Here is a 25,754-nt window from a genome sequence, read left to right as displayed (position 1 = left end):
CACACACCCTGACATCCTCTCTGTCTGCTGTCCTCTTCTTCTCTCCCCCTGCCCAGGGCTGCTGCTATCTTTTATAAGATATATTACGTATTACATGTTTACAGTTTTTCCCCAATACCTACTACCTATATTACAAAGTGCTTTTCTACTCTAAACCAATCCAAAAGTGCCAGCATCACCAAGAACATGGAGGCAAAGAACAAGAAGGAGGAAGAACAGGATCAGCCCACTTTCCTCCATCTTAGAACTTCTGACCCCCATGTACAAAGTAAAACCCCCCTGTACAGGTGCTAAAACCCCTCTGTACAATACCAAAAAAAATTTCCCCTCTGTTTTGTAACTACTTTTACTATACTATCTAACCCTTTGTGACTGCTTGCTCCAACTTCAAAGTTGGTAACTCATTCCATGGCTCAAACTCAAAATCACAGCTGTTTCCAGCTGCCTGCCAGGGTCTAAAATGCTCCTGACCAAGGCCTGGAACCTTTAAAAATGTCTGAGAGACATTTTGAGTTCTAGCACTGTAGGAGCCGTGTCACCAGCCAGTGACACCCGTGCCACCAGGAGCCCCTCCAGCCCCATGAACAGGAGCATTGATGCAGCTCCAGTAACATAAAAGCACCAACGAGTAAATATGGGGAGGATTATGTATTTTCTTAAAGAAAAGCTCCAAATCCAAATTATGTAGCTTATTCTGAGACGTGCAGGGAGGATTTAACCACACCAGCCAAAGGTGGCATTTGCACAGGAAACCCTAAACTGCAGAACAGAGTACTTAACTCTGTGACTTGATCCTGAAATGAGGCCTAATGAGGTTTAGCATGGCAAATAGTAATGCATTGAAATGTTGTAATAATACATTAGTTTTTTTTAATAATTAGTAAAAATTATTAGTACAATGATTTTTAAAATAAGAGATAATCTAAACTGCACCCTCCTTTGTGGTATTCACAGGCTGGAGTTGATTTCTGCTCAGTAATGGGGTAAGGAAGTGTCACCTCCATTTGTCAGCATTCCACTGTGAGGTCTGTGCATGCCACACCATTTCTGCAGTTAAACCACTTGGAATTTCCAGCCCAAACAAACTTGAACATTTAAGTACTTTCTAATACAACTTTTTAAAATCACAGTAGATGAAATGCAGAGTCTGTGACATGAATTTCATGTGCTTTCTTTTCACCTTGGGGAGAGGATAAACTAGCCTCCACCTTCAGAAATATGTGTCAAATAGTTGCAGTTTAATCCTAATTTTTTTGTGTCTAAATCCAGCAAAGGATTTAAGCATATGCTTATGCTAAAGATATGAATTAGCCCAGTAATTCCATAGTTAAACATCAGAAAATTACGTCATACAAGCTTCTGGTGGATCCTTTTCACTTTCTTGTCTTCCAGAAAGAGTTTGACTTGTATTGCCTGTAACAGATTCATTTTATCTGAAACACCACCTATATGCTGACTATTGCAAAAAGAGCACTAATTTGTCATAACCACTGCAAGCTGGACAGGTCAAGTGAGTTTATCTCAGTGCACATTTCTATCAGATGTTTTCAATGTAACCTGAAAATGTACAATGGAAAATCAGATGTATCATCGACCAATTAAACACAAACAGAACACAGTTTGTTTTGTAACTCTTCTTTAAAACAACAGATGTTAGGTTAAATCTCATGTTCAGGCATTTATCACATCTGCTTTCTGTTCCCTTGGAAAATGTATTCACAATAGAGTTCAAATTAATTACAATGAGATTTGTCAGTTGAAACCCAAAAGGGAGTTCAGGGAAAAAACATTTAATTCTAGAAGGACATAACTGGTATGTAAAAGCTTTAAACTTTTTTTCAGTAGGCTCACAAAGGCAAAGCTCCACTGCAGTGTTTGAGACCTGTTGTAACCTTCATGGTGTCTCCAAGGAGATAGGAGGCCAGAAGAAGAAGAGATGAAGTCCACAGGCTGTGGAGCCTGAGGGTGCAGGCTATGAACCTGCAGCACAAGCTACATGATGTACCCACAGCTTTCCCTGGCAACAAGAAACACTTCTGGCCTGAAAAATTAATAAATCTTCACTATTCTCTCATAAAACTGGAGCCTGCCAATGCATAGGCACTGAGGAGGCTCTTGTAAAGAACTTACATAATCACCTTTTTTACCTTAATGGCTTTTATGAGAGCACAGAAAGGTCTCCCTCACCTTCCAAGTTTGGAGAGACCTGCAGAATGCTATTGATAACTTCTTTAAGTCCTTTAACTCAAAAGGAGTAGAATTTGACTCAATTATCCTGCATCCTAACAGTATGGAAAAATAAAAATATAGCTTTTAAGAAAAGGGTTTCATTGCAGCAAAATTACATACATCTAATAAGGTATAATCTAAGACTTGTCATTCCTATAGGTATCATTTTCTCTGTAGCAGCTCTGAGTTTAAGTCCTGTAAGGTAAGAGCCTTGATCAGGCCCTAAAACAATTCTCTTACCAATGTCCCTGGCCTCTTGTAACTGTTAACACACATATTTTTGGCCAAACGACACCTCTTCCTTTGAGAGACACCTCTACCCTCACACAGCCTCTCCCAATCCTTTTACACACTCCACCATTGCCTTTCCAGTTTCAGCTTTGCTACCTTTCAGGCACTACTCACACCAGTGTGCTGCAACAACTCAAGATTTGGCATTTGTCTCCTGAAGTCGCCAGTACTTTGTTCCACAGCCCGAGGGACTGTGTGTGACTAACTTGTCACTCCACCCTCCTGCCCCCAGGATCACTGTCTAGCTGCTTAGAAGGCTCATTTCCTCAGAAAGAAAAAAAAAAAAAAAAAAAAAGAATGCTAACCAAGTTCAAGTGCCTCTGGAATTTTAAAGTGAACTACATCCACAATGTTATTGTTATGTAGCATTGTAGCATGTCATGATAAGAATAAACTGCTCTTAAGAAAAGAATAAATATCATTCACTGTCTAAGCATGTGGCTGTTTAGGAGATGAACTTCAGGAACTGTTCTCCTCAAGGCTTCAGAGGCATCTGTTAATTCAGCAGCAGAGTGACCTCCTCACTGTGGCCCTGATGTTACACATAAATGTCATTCCTTTAGAAAACAGCAAGAAGCTTAAAAATAAATACCTATAAGTAGAAGCAAGCATTGTGGTTAGTTTTGAATTGGCTTTATTGACGTTTCTGTCTGGGGTTCTGTTACTGCACAATTCAGAAAGCAGAACAACCAGATTCATTTCATTTAGGCCAAAAGTGGTTTGAAGTTGTTTGAAGGACAAAAACCCCTCCAAATACTATTTACACACAGAACACAAGAGCAATCTTCACCTTTACTTTGGGCCCTTAATTCTGATATATTACAAAGTATTTCATTAATTTTACTTCAGTGAAGCAAAAGAAAATCAGATGTGGAAACCCAGTTCATCCTGCTTTGGGAGCTCTCTTGGTGCAGCAAGGCAGAAAAGTTCTTCAAGAAGCTTCAGTGAAGTCAACTGAGATGTGAGGAGCAGATTTACTTTCTGTGGCCTCTCTCTCCATTTGCAGGGCAGGAGAGAGGGAACCATAAGTGAATGTGAACAAATTTCCCAGTTTTCCTCCTCTTACGACATAGCAACATGTCACAGGCATCAGAGCCTCCTGTGAGGCCCTACTGAGAGCTCCAGATGGGAAGAGAGGAGAAGATTCTTACTACAATCAGCTCTCCTCAGCACATGAGCAGCTACCTGGACGGTGCCCTTGAGACAATTCTAGCTCTGAGGAAACATATGCTTCTATTATAGAAATAGCCCTCTCCAGGGAAGCCCTATTGCTCAGGATGTTCAAAACTAGGCCAGACTTAAAAGTGGCAGCAGCACAACAGAAAATAGATGGCAGAGGTTCTTCCTTTGCCTCCAGCTTCTTGTGGCATTTCACTGTTGTTAACTGGAAAGTTGAGAAACTCATAGCCTGCAAACTGGATGTGGCACTTTTCAACCATCACTTGGTCCACTGCCATCCCCTTCTTTTGTGTTTTGTTTTGCTGATGAGCTTCACTTAGCTTCGAAACAGTGAGTCACCCTTCCAGCCCTGCTGATACTCCCCCCAAGAAAAGGCTCCAGGAAAAATCACTTCTCTTTCAGGAGGCAATAAAAGATCTCTTTCCTCCTCAGGTCTGTTGCAGAAACAGGAGAAGAACTTAAAAGAAAAAAAAGAAAAAAGGTTCTATAGCTGGGAGGAAAACCAGACAAAGCTGAATTCACAGGACTTTATACTATATAATCACCCCCACATACACTGCTTTATACACTTCTGCTGGTTATTTGAATGAATGCTTTAGAAAATAGTCTTTTCAAAAGGAATCTTACTGACTTTCTGAGCAAAGTACTCAAGTCCTCAAAAAAACAGAGCCTTACTTCTTCCTGGTTGTGTTTCCAAACAGAAGCTAAACTCCTTTTCAAACAAGACCATAGAAAAATCCAAAGGTGCAGAAGCCCTTCCTTAGTCACCTGATGGTCCACCATTACCCACCCTAAGCAGTCAGATGTTTTCAGAGAGTAAGGATCACATCTTTATTTACTTCTGTGAGCCACCTACTGTATCTGGTGTGTATCCCATCAGACACACCTTGACCAGCCTCACACACACTGCACTCGTACGTCCCTCTTGGCTTTCCCTGGCAGCCTCAGAGGACCAGGGGGTTCTTCCAGCACACAGTGCTGGTCTGTGGGGCTCAACCCTATACACTTTGGGTGAAAATACATCTTGTTTTCTGCTCAGTAGGTAGGCACTGTAATGAAATATCTATTTTTTCATTAAACCATGACCTCCTGGACATATCAATGTACTCACACCTGACCAGACCACTCAGTAGCACAAAGGACAGGGCTCGATCACCCCAACGTAACAAGCCTAACACTAATCCTTTATTAGTTATACCTGGGACTATGTACTGAAGTACACAAGCCTTAAGGAATGGGTGAAGAAGGTTTTAGAAATGCCGATTTCCTTTCAGCATTGTCCTGCGGGAGCTGTCCACAGGGACATCGCTGCTGGAGCATGCTGTGTGTCATTGCTGGACACGGCAGTGTCCCCATGGAGCACGGCAGTGTCCCCGCTGGAACAAGGCTGTGTCCCCGCTGGAGCACGGCAGTGTCCCCATGGAGCACGGCTGTGTCCCCGCTGGAGCACGGCTGTGTCCCCATGGAGCACGGCTGTGTCCCCATGGAGCACGGCTGTGTCCCTGCTGGAGCACGGCTGTGTCCCCATGGAGCACGGCTGTGTCCCCATGGAGCACGGCTGTGTCCCCGCTGGAGCACGGCAGTGTCCCCATGGAGCACGGCTGTGTCCCCATGGAGCACGGCTGTGTCCCCGCTGGAGCACGGCAGTGTCCCCGCTGGAGCACGGCTGTGTCCCCGCTGGAACAAGGCCGTGTCCCCATGGACCACGGCCGTGTCCCCATGGACCACGGCAGTGTCCCCGCTGGAGCACGGCCGTGTCCCCATGGAGCACGGCTGTGTCCCCATGGAGCACGGCAGTGTCCCCGCTGGAGCACGGCTGTGTCCCCGCTGGAACAAGGCTGTGTCCCCGCTGAAGCACGGCAGTGTCCCCGCTGGAGCACGGCAGTGTCCCCATGGAGCACGGCAGTGTCCCCGCTGGAGCACGGCAGTGTCCCCATGGAGCACGGCAGTGTCCCCATGGAGCACGGCTGTGTCCCCATGGAGCACGGGAGTGTCCCCATGGAGCACGGGAGTGTCCCCATGGAGCACGGCTGTGTCCCCATGGAGCACGGCAGTGTCCCCATGGAGCACGGCAGTGTCCCCATGGAGCACGGCTGTGTCCCCATGGAGCACGGCTGTGTCCCCATGGAGCACGGCAGTGTCCCCGCTGGAGCACGGCAGTGTCCCCATGGAGCACGGCCGTGTCCCCATGGAGCACGGCTGTGTCCCCATGGAGCACGGCAGTGTCCCCGCTGGAGCACGGCAGTGTCCCCATGGAGCACGGCTGTGTCCCCGCTGGAGCACGGCAGTGTCCCCGCTGGCCGCCCCGTCCTTCGCCCCGCGGCACTGCGGGAGAAGAGGGGGACAGAGCACTATTAACCCGCTCTGCGTTTTGACCGCAGACACAAACGCCCATTGCTGGATGAGCCCCTGGCTCCCCAGCCGGTCTGAAGCACAGCCCAGGGCTGCAGCAGGCACGGCGCTGACAGCCCTCGCCTCTGCCCTGCTCCTATTGACTCGTGCGCCAACTTGGAGGAAGAACCCCTTTTCCTGCCGCTGGCCGCGGGGCGAGCTGCCCAGCGGGAGGGCGGCGGCTCCCGGCGGAGCTCCCGCTCGCCGCCCGGCCGGCGGGGGCGGCCCGAGGCGGGGCCGGTCCCGCCCCGCCCCGCCCCGCCCGGCCCGGCCCGGCCCGGCCCCGCCGGCCCCCGGGGGCCGCGCCATGTGCCGCCGCCCGCCGCGGGGCCGCGCCGCGCTCGCCGCCGCCGCGGAGCGTGCGAGGGGCGGCCCGAGCGGCGGAGCGAGCGCCGGCAGCGGGCACGGCGGGTCCATGGAGCACAACCACCTCCACCTCCACAACGGCTCGCTCCTGGCGCACCACCGCTATGGCTGCGGCTTGGGGTACGCACCTGTCGTCTACTACAGCCTGCTGCTCTGCCTCGGGCTGCCGGGTGAGTGCCGCGGGACGGGCGAGGCTGCGGGGCGCCGGCCGGAGCGGCTCCTGCCCGCTGTGCGGGGCGGGGCGGGCGAGGGAGCGCCCGCGGTGTCCTCGGGATGCCCCGGGCTCCGCGTGCCCGGCGGGGTGAGCGCGGGCGGTTCGGGCAGTAGCGTCTCCCTGACCCCAGCATCTCCCGGACAGCAGCTTCTCCCTGACCCCAGCATCTCCCGGACAGCAGCATCTCTCTGACCCCAGCATCTCCCGGACAGCAGCATCTCCCTGCCCGGCTGCCGTCCCGGGGCTGCCTCCATCACCGGGATTTGTCCCTGCCTGTCCTCGCCCTCTCCCCGGCTTCGGGCATCCTGACTTTGAACTTGACATACAGAGTCAGCCTGTGGTGAAGTTTGTGTCATTGTCCTTTTGGCCATGCGAGTACCAGAGCGGTACCCAGGGGGCCGGGTCCCCGCCGAGCGCCTGCCCGGCCGGCAGTGAGCGCAGCTGTAGCTGCCGAGTTTTTCTGCTGCAGATCCCCACCCGACTCCGTGGGGCAGGGCTGGCTTTAGGAAACGACGCGCCACCGCCACAGAACTTGACTGGGGAAGGAGCACGTTGTCAGGAGCTTAGCAGACAGTTGTCATACTCTTGAGCCTGTCCCTGCGGCTGGTGGAGCAGGACAGGAGGTAGAAGGTCCAGTCTTGAGGTCAGTGTGCTGCAAAGGCAACGGCAATGCTGACACTGAGACCCCTCAATGCAGGTACAGGGCTCGGAAGAAAGTCCCAGCTGACAGGCAGAGGTCTCCAGAGTGTATAATCCTGAGCAAAATTTCCTGCTTAAAAAGGGGACAAAGACCTTATAGAAATGCTTGGAACAAGAAAAGCTAGAGACAGCATAAATAAGGGAGGAAAGGATGTCCCAAGCTTGGATGTGAGCACCTGTGAGGCAGCACTGCCAGCACACAGCCCCAGATGTGCAGATGCCACTCGAGCATCACATCGGCAGGACTGTGTGAGCCCAGACTGAGCAGGTGCTTCCTCCCGGAGGGGGCTGCCTTGGCTGCCATGAGGTCCTTGCACTCAGGACCGAGGGGAGCTGCAGTAGTCAGTGGGCAGAGCTGCCATCCCAGCACAGCTTGGGTGGATAAACAGCATGTCTTGCTCACTGACTTAACAGCTCCAGCCTGAGAGTGACTTAGAGTGATCCCAAGGACAAGTAGAATAAGTTGGGGAAAAGTTCAGATGCACCAAGGTGAATTGGTATTTTAAGGGTGATAAAGGAGAGTTTGGTTGTGTCTGTGTAGAGCTACACATTTTACATGCCATGTGGAATGGCAAGCAGCAATGATAGGTAATACTCTACAGTTTCTAAATGCTTGTTCACTTCAATTCCTTCTTTAAGCAATTATTTTGTAGAAAAAATTTTAATCAGACATGAAGAGAAGCCTGCCTCTGAGCAGCTTGCATGCAATTACCACTCTCCATATGAATTTATGTGCTTTATGTTGTTTTGGTTTGGGGTTTTTTTTTCCTATTTCTGGCTTATAATTAAAATTTGCCAATTGGCTAATAGTTCAGAGAACTGGGAAGTTAAGTTCTGTATTTACCCACAGAGGATGCAGGGCACAGGCAAGTATCGGAGCTCCAAAATATTGATGAATCTCAGCCTTGACCTGAAGAGACCCAGCCAGCAGGAACAGGAGGTAGTTTCCTCTTTATTAATTCCTCAGGGGCTTCCTAGATGTCCATAGTAATGACAGGCTCTGATTTCAGCACCAGTCTCCTAGGAACTGAGAAAACCCTCTCAGGATCATCAGGTGAAGAAGTAGTCTGTGGCTAAGCTTGCCTTTGTATGTTTCTGAAATGGGGAAAAGTCTTGAGTGCACAGACAAGAAAAATCCTTAATGAACATTCTGCACATACTTGCACCAGCTCCCTGAGGACACTGCATTGTAATTACAGACCTAACACTGTCACTTTAAGAACATGGTTAAAATCAGACATGGTCCGAGTTAGCAGTGGTCTCCTGCATTTCTCAAGGGATCAGACATCAGTTGAATAGAGCAGTGACATAGTGACAGTGCTTAACAGAACCAGCCAAAGCATGTGGTGGTGCAGCACTGCTGGGTTCAGTGGGCTTACGTCAGGTGTGGATGTGTCCAGAGCACATTGTCTGAGGACAGCATTGGCACTGACACCTGGACTCACTGCACATGTACAGTATGCTGAGTAAATGCACAGTGTGCTGAGTGCACGAGAAATTCATGAGACTTCACAGAGATGAGAACAAGCTGGATGTGCTTGGGGGAAGACTCACACTGCCAGGCTTCATTGAGGATGGGGTACAGGGTGACAGCAGTGTTAAAAAGAGCTTTTCATGTTTTAATTTGAAGCTGCTCTTCAGTTTTTAACATTAGAAATTTGTAAAGGTAGCAGACTTTACTGGCTGTTAGAAAAAGAGTCCTGAACTATGTGGGATCTTAATCAGCTCCGTCTGATGCCAAGAATTTAAAAGAAGCCCTGTCCTCAAACACAGCACTAGTGCAGTTTTTCACTGAAATGGAAAGCGTTAACTCCTTGCCACAAATCTTGAAGATAGACTTAGGAAAAGAGAAGCCAGTTAACTGTTTCTGCCTTTCCTGCTGTACTGTCTGAAGGAAAATTCACTAACTCAACAACTCCACGTTGAGGCCAAGCACTGCCAGGCCTGGCTGTGTGTGCAGTAGAAGCATCCTCTGCCTCCCACCCCTGTATAAGCCAGGCACCTCAGCAGACCCTGTTGTCAGCAGTGGCTCATTCTCCCTCTCTGTTCAACCAGGAACTAGAAATCCTGTAAAAAGCAGAGAGGAGAGCAAAGTGAACTCCCTTCAGCCCTGCTCTGGCAGTAGCACACAGAGATAAGGACCAGGCTGCACCCTAGGGAGCCACCACTGCATGCTGACCCTGCAGGGCTGGTACTGCACCCGAGGTGCCTGCAGCCCTACCACGGGTCATTGTGCCTTCAGACTGCTGGGCCAGGAGGCAGCTTCTTTTCCACCTGAGCAGAGGCTGGTAAGGCTGAGACAGTTTTTTGAAACTTGAGTGCAGGCGTGCAAAGGTGTCCTGCAGGTACACGGTCCTGCTCGCAGGAGTGGGGTGTCTCAGGATAAGGCTGCAGGGAACAAGGAGAAAATGCCAGTGCAAGGAGGAGGCAGAAGCACTGGAAGTGGGGTCCTCTCCCATTTAAAGGGGAATGTTTTATGGAGCATTTTTGGAGCTGTTCTGCAGCCTCTGCTCTGTTAACCCTATACTCCCCTTTTCTGTCAGAGAGAACCTCTGAAGCACCTGCAGTTAGCTGAGAGGCAAGAGAAGGGCTGGAAAAAGTCTTAATAGAAGTATTTCTTGCTTTAGTGTGAGAAAACGCTAGGGAAGGGATGGTATTGGACATGGAGCAGGGAATAAATTGCTCTGATTCAGTCCAAGAGGGGGCTGGTAAAGGTGAGAAAGCAAAGATCAACAGGTATCACTCTCAGTCAGTCCCTTTGTCAGTGAGAGCTGCACAAAGCAGCTGCACCAAAGAGCTCCTTCTGTGGTGGGGCCACTGAACACAACCAAGAAGGTCAGGCACAGAAGCAGCACTGCTTGCTGCAGACACCTGGCGTTGACCTTGATTCCTGCTTCATTAGGGGGAGCAGCAGCAATGGAGTTGCCTTGCATGCAGTCACTTTTCCATCAGGAATAGGAGTGTATTGCTGCTGAAAGGACAGAGCATCAGCATTTCCTAGATCAGGATCTGGCCTGATCCAAGTTCCCAGGGCTCATTTCCTGACAGTGTGAGAGGCAGAGTGAAATCTGGCTTTCTTAGGCAGTCCCAGTGGGATTGCTGGTTCCATTTTGCTCCATCAGTTGCCTACCTGGGATGTGCCTTGGCTCCAGGGATCATTGCATCCCAGTGACAGAAAGCACAACACCTACAGCATCTCCAGGAGGCAACAGAGTCACAGCAATACCCCAGGGAAGTGCCACTCCAAAGTTCAGGAGCCTGGTCCACAACTGTTTCTTTTATTTGTACTTTAGGCTTTTGAATTAAACCAGTCACAATGATCTAAATGTAGATTCAGGACTTCACAAGCTTGGGAGAGCAGCCTGGATGTGCTTGGATGCTCCCAGCTGGAAGGTGCAAACAGGCAGTGTTCATGTCAGACCTGCTGCTGAACAAGGTGACGTGGAGATGGGGACAACCTGGGTCATTCAAAGCCCAGCCAAGCACAGAGTGCATTCACAGGGCTCCATGTGGAGGGAGAGGAGCTGCAGTCCTCACCTGGAGGAACATGTCAGCTCAGCAGGGGTGCCTAACTGGTTTAACACTCCGTGAAGAGACAGATACAAGACAGATCACTTATGGACCTTGCCCTAACAGATTACAGACTGGCTTGCACAGCAAGGCAGATGCTTCCCAGGGTGTTGGATTGACACATGGGTGCACTGTGCCTGTGCAAACTGCAGTATAGGCGTAGGCAAGGTGAAAAGATGGAGACCTGATCCTTCTGGAGCCTTCTCTCTATATAAAGTTTGGAATAAGGAGAATGTCTGGGAGATGTGCATGCCTGGGTCATCATCCTGGCAAGGCAGGTACTGTTGGTGGGCTGAGCACCCCTGATCAAGAGACCACCACCATGCAGCAGCCCAGCTGTGTTCCCTCCACTCCTCGGCTGTGTGGGGAGTGTGGAGAGCATTGCTGTCCTTGTGCTCACAGCTGTGACCCAGCTGGTACCACGAGCAGTAAGGGGAACAGGTAGCAATGTTTGTTGGTGACTCACGTGGTGTGTAGTAGCAGTAAATGCCAAAGCAGGCAGAGGTAGGTGTACACAGAGCACACAGCACTGTAGAAGTGCCTGACTTGTTTTGGATTCTTGCCATCTACTGCCTAGTGTATTCTTCTGCAGTCACAGTACAGGCTCCTGATTAAAGAGACCATTTCCAGCACCTGGATAAATAGTCTTTCTCATAGCAGCATACCTGAAAAATAGAAGTGCTAAAGGAAGATCTGAAAATATGAGTGGGAGAGTTGTTACAGTGTAGAGTTATGACCTTGAAAAAACAGCACTCAAAAAACAGCACTCTTCTGCTGCCGCTCATTAGTGAATAAGAACCAAACCCTCCTGAGACCTAATTCAACCACCCTTATTACTCAAAGGCCATATATTCTCTGACTTAAAATCTGAATTGGATGCAAGGCCAGTACATTGCATCCTACTAAAAAGGGACAAATAGGTTGCCAGAACTTTAGCTTGGCTATTGGAGCAACTAAAGGCCACTACAGCTCATTTACAGTAGCAGTACTGGACAGAGAGGAACAAAACTGCTGCTAACATGCTTAAAATGAGTCATTTCCTATTGTAAAATGAATGCTTGTTCCTTAGGAGAGAAAACCATTATGAAAAATAATAGATTCATTCTGTTCCTGCACAGAACTGATGACAGCAGAGGTGTGCAGATGGAAGTGATTTTGTTTGGTCAGTACATACAGAGCTGCTAAAATCTTGCAGCCTGAAAGGCAGCATGTGGCTGAATCCATGCTAATGCATGGATTCTGGAGAAGTTGATTGTACATTTCTGGATGCCACTAGACAGAGTGCAATTGCTAACTTTGGATTTCTTCTGCCACGTCAGTAGGAAGCAACACTGTCGGGGCTGTAATGATAATGAGGTGCCATATTTGGGAGGCTCAGCAGACTATGAAGTGCACAACCTTGCATGGCAGGCTGCTAATATGGATTGGAAAGGAAAAACTCCAAAGTACATTTTTCCTTGAAATGACAATGACACAAAAGAGAGAGCACAGCCAGTTTTCACGGTAGGTGGGTAATGCAGAGCCCCCAGTTGTAAAGTCAAAACAGTCAGAAGCACTAGGCAGTCTAATATCCTGCTGTTCTTCATCCACCCCCTTACTTAGTTCTCTCCTCCTCATCCTCTTTCTGCTCCCTTCTGTGAAACAGAGGTGAATCAGCAGAAAGAAGCCAGCAGAAGGCCTTTAACCACACACGTCACAATTCGGTGTAGGCAAACAAACAACACGAGAAGTCCTGGTGGGGTGTGGGCTCTGCTTTCACACACCAAGGGCAAAGCAATCCCTGTCCACAAAAGCTTCCACCTGCTGTTTCAGGTGGTCTTTTTGAGTTTAAAATATATTTTCTCGTTAGCTTTGAGACACCAGAAAAGGAAACAAAGCCAAAATTCACTCCTTGATCACAGGAGGCCTTACATACAAATCAATTTTCATTTTGCAGAATACAGATATGTACTTATAGATACTAAAACCCAATGTCTGGAATGCCCTTGGTGCTGTTCTTAGGGTGACTTAATGGGAGAAGATGGTATTAGGTTGCCCCTCAGGACCCCAGTGTGGTTGTGCAGAGAGAATGAAGTGCAGCAGCCAAGCAGGACGAGAATTAGCAGTACAGAAGATGACCGAAAAGAATTTTATCCCTTCATCCATGGAAGAAAAGAGAAGCTTGCCTATTGTAATGCTGAAATCTTCCCTTCTGCCACCTGAAACAGAGTCCCTGCAATGTACAGTCATTAATCCTCTCCATCTTTTCCATCATATGGAGTACTGTCTGCATGGACAGGTGCTCTAGAGGTTGCTTTGGGTCTCAAGACAAATGACCTGTCAGTTACATCAGACTAAGATATTTCTCACATATTTGTTCACTCCAAGTATGTTTTCTTCAATGTCCTGACTACCACACCAAGGAGTGATATATCTAGTGGGGATGCAGTATATTCTCCGTGGGGGAATAAAGCCAAACTGCAGTGGTTTTACAAAGCCTGTAATTTCCTGCATACTGTGTAAAATTGGCGTTGTCTCTGAGAAAGCTTGGCCATGGGGTTTGCAAGCATGAGCTCCTATTGCATTACCTAATGCTTTAGGAAGACATAAAGACTGGTTTATTTTAGCAAAACCACAATCAAAGGTAAAATCCTCTTAATTATTCATGTTCAGTAAAGAATTCATGGCAATGCCCTTATGAAATCACATCCTCTCTCCATCCCAGTCATCCCATGAAACACCTTTGGCACCTGCCTCAGTACTTTGGCATTTGGTATCAAAAGGGTTTTGTCACCCTGGAGCTCGAGTTACTCAGCTTGAGACCCCTTACACTGCACTGACAGCCCACATTTAGAAGCCACAGACACTTGCCAAATGAGATACCCACATGGCCTTGAAAATCCCTGTCTGTCCAGATACGTTGCATGAATAACCAAATTCCTTTTATGATTTCTGCATTGTTTTGCAGATCACTTTTTCTGTTCCCAGCACCAGTTTCCATCAGAAAGCTGTACTGCTCTAGTAGCAAGATACAAGGCTAGACTTTGAGATATGCATTTTAGACATTTTGATCCTTGTGTAGGTACCTCTAAATAAGGCTTTGATGTGGCAGGAGGACTTTCTGGGACTCATTAGAGACTTTTTGCTCTGCAGGGCCATCTCATGAAGGTGGACAAGGAGGGTGAATATGGCAAGAGGAGAACCAGATCCTGTCACATTCATACATGTGGCCTCAGTGAGCCCAAACCAGAACCTCCCCGCATCCCAGCCCAGTGTTCCTTCTGGGCCATTCTCATACTGCAGCAATAGCTCTATTTTATACAGACTACTCCAGAAAAACTCCAGTGGTCCAGGAGAGCCAAAAGCAGCACGGTGTAGTGACACCTTTCAGCCAGACAATCTGCTGCACTCCAGCCTCGGTGCTGGCAAAGGGAGTATCAGCCCCTGGCAGCTCCAAGCCATTTGCTGTGGCTGTGCCCTCCAACAGTGAGGAAGTGCTTGTGCTGGACTGAAATCCTTCTCTGGCCTCTGTGCCCCACTGATGGCCAATGCCAGCTGCAGAGCAGAGTACCTCATTCACTGCATCCTTCCCCAGGGCCATCTCAGCTAGTAAATGCTGTCAGTGAGAAAAACAGCCCCAGAGGGCAGATTTCATTGTCAGGATCTGGCCTCTGGCACAGCTGCCTTATTCACTTGTGACTTGGAAGCACAAGGCCGTGCTGTGTTTTCCTGGCAGTAGCTAACCCAGGCTCCTGCACACAGGAGGGAGTTTGGGCTGTCCCGGACAGGAGCTTGGCCATCCTCTACCACCTCAGAACTGGCATGGCCTGTCCCTGCACATGGGATTTTCTAAGCACAAGCCACACGAGAGCCTTTGCACAAGATGTGAAATCTCCTCCAGTAGCAATCCTGCATCTGTGCCTGCCGTAGTTTTATGATGCTCTTTTTTTTTCTTCTCCTTTTTTTTTTTTTTTTTTTTTTTTTGGCATATATCCCCTCTCCATTCCCTTGGAGATGATGCAGTCACTAGCAGAAGCTGATAGCTCTTCCCTCATGGGGTGCCTTGCTGTGTGCTGTTTGACAACACTCAGACAGCTGAACAACAAATAAATCCATTTATTTTCAAAAACCAATCCTCACAGGAACTCCCTGGGAAGACAAAACTTGTATTGCACTAATTATATTCTATAAAGTATCCCTTTATGCTTCACAACAGTTTAACTCAGGATATGATAATAAAAGAGAGGAACAAACTGAAGCACTGTTCAGTCTGTCCCCATCTGCTCTAGTACTGAGTTTGATCTACATTGGTTGTAAGAGGAAAATGTAGACCTAACCTATCGCCTTTAAGGGCAAACAGCATCCAGAGGTCATTTAAAAAGATCACATAACCAGCTACAGCCAACATAAGTAATTATAATGTATTTACCTTGCCACAATATTCTTGGTTGTCTTTTGTTAAGAACCTCTGTTATGTAGCACCTTTGTCAGAAATCACCCATTGTCATCAGCTTCTCCAGAGAGCTCCCACACAAAATAAGGGCTGAATGCCATCCTCATCTCCAGTCTGGCAGCTATTGGTGAGCAGCTGTGTTAGGAACCGTGGTCAGATCTGCCTGCTAGACAAAGTACCTGTTTACATTTGAATATTGCCTCCTAGCTTGGAGGAAATAATCTATTCCCATCAAGCCAGAACATCCCTTTTTCTCACAGCTTATTTTTAGCATATTGTACTTACATTCTTGGAGTTCTTAAATCTGAAAAGGAGGTATTACTAACATTTTTTCTGAAGCAACTTGAAATTTCCCATTTGTAAGCTGTCTCTCTGTGCCAGTCAGGTGACTACTGCTAAGCTCCAGAGAAGTTTCACACGTTACACAATAATTTGTGGTGATCCTAGCAACAACTGTGTTGGGTAAAAGGTGTCCATTATATTCCATGACCTAATGTTTATCACGCTCAGTGATCAACACTCGTGGCTGCTTCATGTAGGTGGTTTGTGAAGCTGAACTGCTGAACTACAGCACCAGCCCTGTTCCCAGTGCAGGGGGCTACTGCTGGCGTTGTAAAGGCCACTGACTGCACAGGCTGCTGTGTACGTGCAAAGTGCTCTCAATTTAAAAAACAAAACCCACAAATAAAGCCCAGAACTGTGCCTATTTCTTCTTTAGACAGATACAATCATTCCTGATTAAGCTCACATGTGTTGAAAATAGTGATTGAAAGGAGCTCTTCAAATCCCCTGCAAAGGCCAAGTTAGACACTATTTGAGTGATGACTGTAATCCACAAAACGAGAAGCTGGGGGCAAGACTGTGCCCTAGGGAGCAGGCACTGCTTTGAGGCACAGAAGACTGCCCAGGCTCTGCAGCCAAGGCAGCACAGCTTTGGTATGGGAAGTAAATCCAAAGCCACACAGGGACCAAAGTTACTCCTAAAGGAAGATCCCTCTCAGACACTAAGAACTTCCAATGGCATGAATTTTGGTGCTGCAGTTTGTACCCAGGAGCTGATAAAGTCAGAAGAGGTGTCAAAGGAGGGATGTAGGTGTCCTGTGGTGAAGCCTGGCTGAGTTAGAAGGTTGCCTTAGAACAAAGCCTGGAACAAAGGTGTTCAGGTATCAGAGACTCTTGGATGCTGTGTCTCAAATGTCTCATGTCCTCATGACTGGAGGGAAAGAACTGAGACTGCCATTTTGTCCAGTTGCTTCTAAATCTGCCAGCAGCACCTCAAGGCTTCAGCCAGCTAGTCCCCAATCAAGCCCTGGTTCTCAAACAGATATTTATAAATTCAGAATACTGCACTGCAGCAAGTGATGCTGGCATAAATTCCCATCTGTCATCCCCTAATCATCTCCCAGCACAGTGATCAATCTCTTTCAAATTCAAATGATCTTAACCACTTAGTATCTAGAAAATACACTGCAAGAAATGGGCAGTATACCATCCAGGACAATTTAGGGGTACTGATCTATCCAGCAGCTCTACGTAGATCCACCTACATTACAGCAGACACAAGTATTTTTATATTTCCATCATCACCATCATCACCATCATCATCATCATCATCATCATCATCTCTGCCATAGTTCTCATCACAGACTACCATGCTAGTGCAAGAATTAGTGTCAGCAGGGTTAAAATTTGGTCACAAATACTCTTCTATCACCTTTCACCCACAGTGGGTAATTTTTGCCCACAGGAGAGCAAGACACTGAGGAGACAGGAGTTACTGAGACTGGCACAAGGACACAGCTGGTCACACAGAGTGGTGTATCCACCCATTTTTCAATTTTCCTGAGATTTAGGTACTGTTTGAGGACACACCAAAGACCAACTTGACACTGGCTAGGAAATGGATGCAGGACTGAAGCATCCACAGCTCATCTACACTTTCCCTAAACAGTTTGTAGCAGGAAAAATACTCACAGACCCTGTTCTAAGACACTGGCAGACTGGCAACTTTCTGCTGCAGCCCAGAATGTATCTTTTTTCACAAAGTAAATGTTGTTACTATATTTCATATCATCCAGCAAGAAAAACCTCTAATGTGATCCCAGGAAAGCATTTCCAATACAAGGTACAGTAACTCCTGAAAAAAAAAAAAAAAAGAAAAAAAAGGTAGATCTGGTGTGTACTTTGTCAGATCAATTTTCTAATCTGCCTCACCAAGCAGGGCTAGCTGGCCTTAGGTAGATAACTTGCATTTCAGCACACTGCTGTGGCTGGGATCCCTGAGAGAGGCAGGGGCAAAGGGTACAAGGGACTGCTCATAGATCTGCTTCTGTAGCAAAACAGAGTGGGGTTAGAACCATCAGCAGGACCCCTGAAATAGGCAGAAAGTGTGAGGAGCAGGGCTGCTGTACCTGCACACAGCACAGCTTCAGCATCCCTGCAGGAGCTGCTCTGGCAGTCAGGCCACAGCTATCAGCAGGGACCAGTGCCTCCAGACATCCCCCGTGCTGCTCACTGGCTCCAGCTGCTGGGGCTGGAATGAGTCAGATCCAGAGGAGTTAAAGAGAAGATGCACCCCGTGGGTCACATCCAATATCTGGGAAGCTGAGCCAGTCAGCCTGGCTGGCCAAAAGCAGCAGTGGCTGCAGAGCCATGATAAACAGTCCAGCTCGAGGATTTCCTTGACAGTACATCACTCACTGCATCTCCAGGGCTCATCAGCAGGCACAGCAGAGGCATTTCTAAGCAAGTAAGTGAAAAATGACACAGCAGTTCTGGCTGTATCACCTCTTGTCTCCCACGTCTGTGCTGAGCTGAAATCAATGCAGTTGCATTCACATAAATGGAGGACAGAATTGGGAAAATTCCCCTGAAGGCAATTTGAGAGAGTACCATTGGAAAGATCGTGCTGCTTCTTTTTTTTTTTTTTTTTTTTTTTTTTTTTTTTAAATATAGGAGAAGAGTCAGTTGATTGTCATGTTTGGTTTTTTTTTTTCTTTTTCAAGATATAAAATTAATACATTCAGTTAACAAAAAATAGGTAAGGGCTGTTAGTCAAGATCACTCACTCTGCTACAGTTCATTTCCCTGGTGGCAGAAATCTGCTCCCAGACAGCAGGCTTTGAAGGCATTCATGAAGAAGGAAGTTTTTTCAGTGCCAAGTAAAACAGTTTTTTAAAAATCAAGCATTTTCAACTGTAGGACATGTCCTAGACTGTCATTACCTTTTTGTTACCAACTTCCTTATTCTCTGGTTTAAAGACATCTTTACAATTATTGTTGATTTGTTTTGGGAAATCCATCAAAGCTGGCAGAAATGTTTGAAGCACTGAATGCACAGAAGAGGTGATTTACAGAACTTTGGAAAGTATCAACTACAAACATTTGGCAGTCACTTGTACAGTAAAGCAGAAGTCTGATTTTTAAGCTCTTCTTCAAGTATTCTAGCCAAGTGATACCAGCTACTGATGGGAACAATCTTGTCTGTCTCATTCTAGCCAAACTGATAGTAGGAATAATAGGAATTTTTTTTTTCCAATTCAAGACTACACAGTAAGTTCTAGTAAACGAGAGGAAATAGTTACAATTTGGCTACACCTTAGTGCTCCAGCAAACCCCTCAAGTACTACAAGGGATGTTTATATAAATATAAACCCTTCTCATTCATCCCTTGTTATATGAAAAAGTGAAAAAAACAAGGTGGGAAATAAGAATAAATGTGTGAGTGAGCTTTTTTTCTCATGCTACCATTCCTTTTGTGTGCTCAGGCACCCCCTGCTCAGGGATTGGATTCCACAGATGAGAGCAGGGCCACATGCTCCAGTCATTGCAACACCTTCTCTGAGAGACTCAACTGGGGTGTTTTCCTTTTGGTTTCTTGAACTTTATTAAGGTGATCATGTTGCCAAGTGCTTGAAGAACTTTAAGGAAGTGCTCAGAAAAGCTGATGTTGCATCTTAATAGCCTAACTCTGTGTTTTTTTCTCCACAGCAAACATCTTGACAGTCATCATCCTCTCCCAGCTTGTAGCTCGCAGGCAGAAGTCCTCCTATAATTACCTTCTAGCTCTAGCTGCTGCTGACATCCTGGTTCTCTTCTTCATCGTCTTTGTTGACTTCCTCATGGAAGACTTCATCTTAAACAAACAGATGCCTCAGGTACTGGACAAAATAATTGAGGTTTTGGAGTTTTCTTCCATCCACACGTCGATTTGGATTACGGTCCCGCTGACCATCGACCGGTACATCGCTGTGTGCCACCCCCTCAAGTACCACACGGTCTCCTACCCCGCTCGCACTCGCAAAGTCATCGTCAGCGTCTACATCACCTGCTTCCTGACCAGCATCCCCTACTACTGGTGGCCCAACATTTGGATTGAAGACTACATCAGCACATCCATGCACCACGTCCTCATCTGGGTCCACTGCTTCACCGTGTACTTAGTGCCCTGCTCCATCTTCTTCATCCTGAACTCCATCATTGTGTACAAGCTGCGGCGAAAGAGCAATTTCCGCCTGCGAGGGTACTCCACAGGGAAAACAACAGCCATTTTATTTACTATAACTTCTATTTTCGCCATACTGTGGGCGCCAAGAATAATCATGATATTGTATCACCTCTACGTGTCTCCTATAAACAACAGCTGGGTGGTCCATATTGTGTCGGACATCGCCAATATGCTGGCACTGCTGAACACTGCAATTAATTTCTTCCTCTACTGTTTTATTAGCAAAAGATTTCGCACTATGGCAGCTGCCACCTTGAAAGCCTTCTTTAAGTGTCAGAAGCAACCTGTGCAATTCTATACAAACCATAACTTTTCCATAACAAGCAGCCCTTGGATTTCCCCAGCCAACTCTCACTGCATCAAAATGCTTGTTTACCAGTATGATAAGAATGGGAAGCCTATAAAAATATCACCATGAAAAGGCCAATAGTTGGAGTTTCTGGGTGCAAGTTCCTTTCAAGTGGTTACATCTTCAGGATGTAATTTTCTGAAGTGGCTGATTTGAAGAGAAGTCATTGGATTTCATTTCCCTGGGTGGCCAGGGGCAGATCAGACTGTCGGGAGGAAACAGGAGCACTTGATTTTAGGAGCAAAAGTGAGAAGGCAAACACCTCCATCTCTTATATAGCATTTTGAATATGCTTCAGAGTTCAAGTCTTAGTGTTCAGTCACACTCAAACGTTTTGCATCCCAACACCAGTGCAATCCAAAGTCATCAGAAGGGCAAAGCCACAGCAGTGTTTAATTACAACCGTTTAAAACACAACAAAACCTTACTTGACCATCAGTTTGCTATTGAGAAAGTAAACAGATACTTTTGTGTACTGTGGAAGGTGCCATTTCTGGAGTGTGCACTTGCCAAAAATTATGTGTTGATTCTGGCATGAAATGCCACCACACACAGTTGTGCTGTCAAGACTTCCTTGCAGGAGGCAGCCTGTGAGACACCAATGGTGACAAGCCTGGTTTGGGCTCATTTGAACAAGGCTTGAGGACCAATACAGTACCTGATGCAGCCTTGGCATGGAAAGCAATCCTGCAAGCTGCCAATATTTGCATGTTTTAAGTTGTTATTTAAGAATGTGACTGAGACAGGGGAGCTCAAGGGAGGGAGGGATGTTTCTAGAGCCAAGAACAAAAGCAGCATCTTTCCCCAGCTATTTCAGTCATGGTGTCTAAGGACTTTCAAGGGTGAAACAAAGTCCTGCCTAAAGCAGAGCTCTCACTGAAGCTGCTCCTGTGAGCAGTGATCAGAGCCTTCAAATTCCTTCTTAATCAATACAGATTCTGTTAGTTGTCCCCTGTGTTCAGGCTTTTAGGGATTAACGTATAAAAACCTCAATTTAAGATTTTCTCCTGATGGATGATACCATCCTATTGCAGATTTGCCATTTAGTTGTTTAAAAAAAAAAAAAACTGTGAAAGAAATTAATTAAATACTCAACAGCACTAAAAACATTAAAGCCTTAGTTTAAGCTTGTCTAAGTATTTCACTTATTTAAAGGAGGTTAACTTCTCTTCCTTCACACTCAAAGACCAGCATCCTATCAATGCTAAATATAGAAAAGAAGAGATTTACAGGAAGGCTGAAAATGCATTTCTTTTAATTTCTTTCCCTTTCAGATCTTGGCATGTGGCCTCTTGGAGCCACATGCCACAAACTATTCATTGGGCACTTACTAGAGCCTCACTGGTGTGAGGGCAGTGAAGGTGTGTGGTGAACAGCGTAGTCAGTGCACACAGCAGAACCTCAGGATCAGTGGCAGCTTGGTGCTAACGCTGTGTTTGAGCCTGTGCCCATCTCCAGTGGCAGCAGGGAGCTCGTGGTGCATCAGGAGCTAACACAGAGAGGTCCTCTGAGGAGGGATCCAGTCAGTCCTGCTAGGATGGGATCAGAGGGCTGAAAACATCTCTCTAAAACACATGGATGGCTCAGCTTTGGTGCAAATCCCCTAAGAAATGCCAAGTGAAGACAAGAGCCTGGTTCCCTTGTGCACAGAGGTTGTGTTTGCACGATGCCTGGTACCCACATCCTGCAAGAGCCAGCCCCACCAAACCCAGGCTCACCTTCCCCAGAAGGGAATGGCAGCAGAAGGCACAGGCCATGGGCACCAGGAGGCAAAGGGGTGTTCAGAGAGATCCGGGCTCACTCAGGGCAGGGAGGGGTGCCCAGGGCCCCAGGACCACACGCTGCCAGGGCCCCCCCCGTGGCAGAGCTGCTCAGCAATTCTCTGCAAGGTGCTGAGGCACCCCAGGGACCCCAGGCCAGAGCAAGGGAGGAGCACAGCTGGGGAAATGGGGGCTGAGGGCAAAAGCTGACCCTCTCCAGCCTCACCCACCAAAGGGATGGCATCCATTTAAATGTCCCCAAAGAGAAATGAGTGTCTCAGTCTGTTGGCTGTTCATCCTTGTGATCTCAAAGCTTCACCCTTGCAATAATAAAGTGTAAAAGGGATGCTTAGCCTTGCTGTATTTGTCATGACAAGGTTAAAATTATTGCTCCCTTTACAGTGTTTTACAGAAAATCAGTTTTGTGGCCATCCTCCCTGCCCTTCTCTCAGAAACCTCCCCCTGGTCTTTGTCAGTTGATAGTAACCAAAGTTACCTTATGGAAAAGGTACTGTATGTTTCATTTTGGAAAAACACTGTATTGATAACTTATTTTTATTCTACATTTGTTATGAGGAATGCTTGTCTGAGTTAAATGTGAATGAGTCTGAAGTGCAATATCTATATAGATAAGTGGTTCATTTTCGAGAATGTATCTATTGAAAAAATACCTATTTATACAAGAAGTTCACTATTCTACTTAATATAATAGTAACCTTAAAGAAAATAGTGAATGTTTAGGGCTTTTATTTATTAAAAAAATTCAATTAAGTGCATGGCATATGCTGCCATTCACATGCTGTGACTTATTAATTTTTGTAACATAATGTTTATCCTGCAAACTGTCAGTGTCATCTGATTTTTTCTGTCCTGATAATGTATTTTTGTAAATTGCAGTATTTAAAAACAAAAATCTTTCTGCATATTTTTTTCCCTATGAAAAATAATGCATTAAATTCTTGTAACTTATTTGGAAAAACTCGCAATCGTTTTCCATATCCTTTTAGAAATGACAAGGTGCAATTTTCATGTACAGTGGACTGATCATTTCACTTCTGATAATTTAGGGCTTTAAAAGCTTGCTTCCAAAGCCCTTTGAAGTCAAAAGGGAAGGTTGCTCATGGGTTTTGTGGTTGGTTTTTCCAATCCCCATCGTTTTAGGAGGGCCTTGGATCAAGCTATATCTTGTTAGCAAACATTCAAAGCCTTCTTAGACTCCAGTTTGGATAATAAAGCCTTGACTTTTTAGTCTGCCATATGGGAGCTGCTGTTGATAATACTTGCCTTATTTTTGGTTGTGTGAAGCATCTTGCAATGACTGTTGCTAACTAGCCATTGTCTTGTTGTATTATTTGTACATCCTAATTTTCCAATAGTAAAAACTTAACCAAGCACATATAGTGTCATTATTTAGGGAAAAACATCCTGGAGACAAAACCATCTTTGTTGTGGGGATGGTCTTTTGTACTCTAATTTATATTTCAAATATCTACAATTAGAAAAAATAAGCTGTGAATGGACAGTTTTACAATTACTAATAGGTATACGTTATTGAAGACCACAGCTAGGAACAAAATACTTTTTAGATGAGTTGCTGGTATATAAAATTATGGGACCTATCACCTATTTAAATTGTGAATATTGATATTTTCATAAGTAGACAATATATTGTGTTTGACAAACTTGTTTGTATTATAATAAATTATGGTGCATAACTTACTACCGTGTTTGGGGCTATAGTTTGATTTATGGATTCTTATTATATACTTCTGATTTATAGATATTTATGATACACTACAAATAGGAGATAGAAAGTGGATTCTGAACCTCAGGAGACTGCACATGGAAGAAGCTAAACATTTTTTCAAATGAACATGACTAACACTGCAGATTTCATACCCCTGGCAAATGTAAATCTGTCTGGGATCAAGCTCCTTATTTCTCTGGAGAAGTAAAAGGGCAAAAAATACTAAAACTAAGCAGAGAATAGAGAAGAACCTGACCAGAAAATTTCAAGAGATCAGAAGAGATCAAGAGACCAGAAAATGTCTTGGAGATCAAACACTGAAGGGTTAAGCACACTGAGAGGACCATGCAGGAAGTGCTTGTCAGATTTCCCTGCTGTAAAAGGCTTGGGAACAGGTTTAAAATACAGCTTCAAAGAGACAAATGAGGGGAAAGGGGCACTGTCAGACTTGATGGAGCTTATCTGAGTTGTTCCTTAAGCAAGGAGCCTGGGGTCTGCCTGTCTTAATTCTTTCATTAACAGCTGTGGCATGAGAAGTACTGATGAAGTGTACAGGTTATAAAAATGGAATTATACTGCTGGCACAGGACTGAAGGACAGGTGTTTCATGTAAGAATCAGATGACCTTGCAGATGGCAGTGATAAAAATGGGATGAATTCAACAGTAATAAACACAAGGCTCTCCCCTTGTCTGCCTGTAACAATACATTTGCTATAAAACCTCAGCAGTCAGAAAAAACCAAGAACCCAGTTGTGCCAGCTGGGCTTGAATGACAATGAGTCACCAACACAAAGCAGCTGAGAAAAATCCCAGACTGTAATCACAGACACTTCTAACAATACAGTATGGTATTAATTGCATTTTATAAGACTTCATGTGCTATATGCATATGTATATAAAGGGATAAATAGAAGTGCAGAAAAATTCGATTAAACTGAGCTGGAAGAAAAAGAAGCAGTTACGAATTTTCCTCAGGTAAATTTGTCCTGGAAGTTAGAAGACATTCTAACTCCCATAGCAGGAAGGCTCAGCAAAAGCCTTGTTAACAGCCCAGATCTGCCCCCTGGTTTTAAATGGAGCCTGGTGGGTTCAGGCACAGAATTATGAGAGGAGGCAGGTGGCAAAACACATCGGGACCGTGCTTCCTGGGAGCTGGCAGGTCCCTAACCCAGCTCAAAGGACAGCTCAAGTGTCCATTCATCCCATCTCATGCTGAGGGGAGCAGGAGAACCATGAGAGCCAGCAGGTACTCAGAGCAGTTCTGCAGTAAGCCACAATTCCCTCAGCAGCTCTCACTGTGGGTGCTGCAGGTGGGGCCACTCCAGCACACCCCACTGAACTCACACCAACTTCTGCCTCAGCTTTCAGTTCTTCAAACACTCTTTAAGCCCACCAAGAAGAGTAGAATTTTAAAAAGCAGCCTCATATAGTCCTGAACAATTAAATAATTCATTCTTAGCAGGCTGGGGCTGGATTTGCAGGATCTGCATTTCTGACAGCATGCAATTAATTCCCAGGAGTTGCCAGACACACTAAGGGGGTTGAAAGGCTCCAGCCTTTTCTAATAAATAGGCATCAAAAATGAATTTGCTATTAGCTTCCTACAGGGAACCAAATACACATAAATAGTTATTACAATTACAAAATTGTATCAAAAAATGTCGAAAGCTCATGTTTTCCTGCCTTACCAACAGGCTATAAATGCTGCTCCACCTATTTCTGCATCTTTTTCTAGCAGACTAAATGGACAAGATGAACTGTAGGCAAAAGTGTGCTAGTGAATATTACAGCCTTACAGATGAATGTGCTGCATACTGAAGACCTGCAGCTGTGCATGGCTCAGCACTGGCTGGTGCTCTACAGCAGCATCATGAAACAGCCCCTGGTCTGAGGATTTTTCAGGGACATGTGGTGTCCAGGCAGAGCCTTGTGCTCCAGCAGGACCAGCAGGTGTGGGTCAGCCTTGGAAAGGGGTGGTGGGAAAGGCAAAAACGTGGAACAGAAAGAGGCACACTGTGA

General features: G+C 46.1%; 1 protein-coding gene across 1 annotated transcript; it reads left to right on the top strand.

Moving 5' to 3' along the window:
* The first annotated feature begins 6,434 nt into the window (after positions 1 to 6,434).
* Positions 6,435 to 23,704, top strand: GPR139 (G protein-coupled receptor 139). Its single transcript, XM_021539793.3, has 2 exons — positions 6,435 to 6,626; positions 19,362 to 23,704. The coding sequence occupies exons 1-2, from the start codon at positions 6,506 to 6,508 to the stop codon at positions 20,294 to 20,296; spliced, it is 1,056 nt and encodes a 351-aa protein (XP_021395468.1). The 5' UTR covers positions 6,435 to 6,505; the 3' UTR covers positions 20,297 to 23,704.
* The last annotated feature ends 2,050 nt before the right edge of the window (positions 23,705 to 25,754 follow it).

Source organism: Lonchura striata, chromosome 16 (assembly GCF_046129695.1).
Source record: "Lonchura striata isolate bLonStr1 chromosome 16, bLonStr1.mat, whole genome shotgun sequence".
Lineage (NCBI taxonomy): Eukaryota > Metazoa > Chordata > Aves > Passeriformes > Estrildidae > Lonchura > Lonchura striata.
Note: the sequence above shows the minus strand (reverse complement) of the source record. Positions and strands in the feature narration are given on the sequence as shown.

What these genes read in the sequence shown, in the direction of transcription:
- GPR139 (XM_021539793.3), top strand. Translation starts at nt 6,506, where the DNA reads ATGGAGCACAACCACCTCCACCTCCACAACGGCTCGCTCCTGGCGCAC. An exon ending in GCTCTGCCTCGGGCTGCCGG is followed by an intron (nt 6,627 to 19,361) that starts GTGAGTGCCGCG and finishes TTTTCTCCACAG; the next exon opens with CAAACATCTTGACAGTCATC.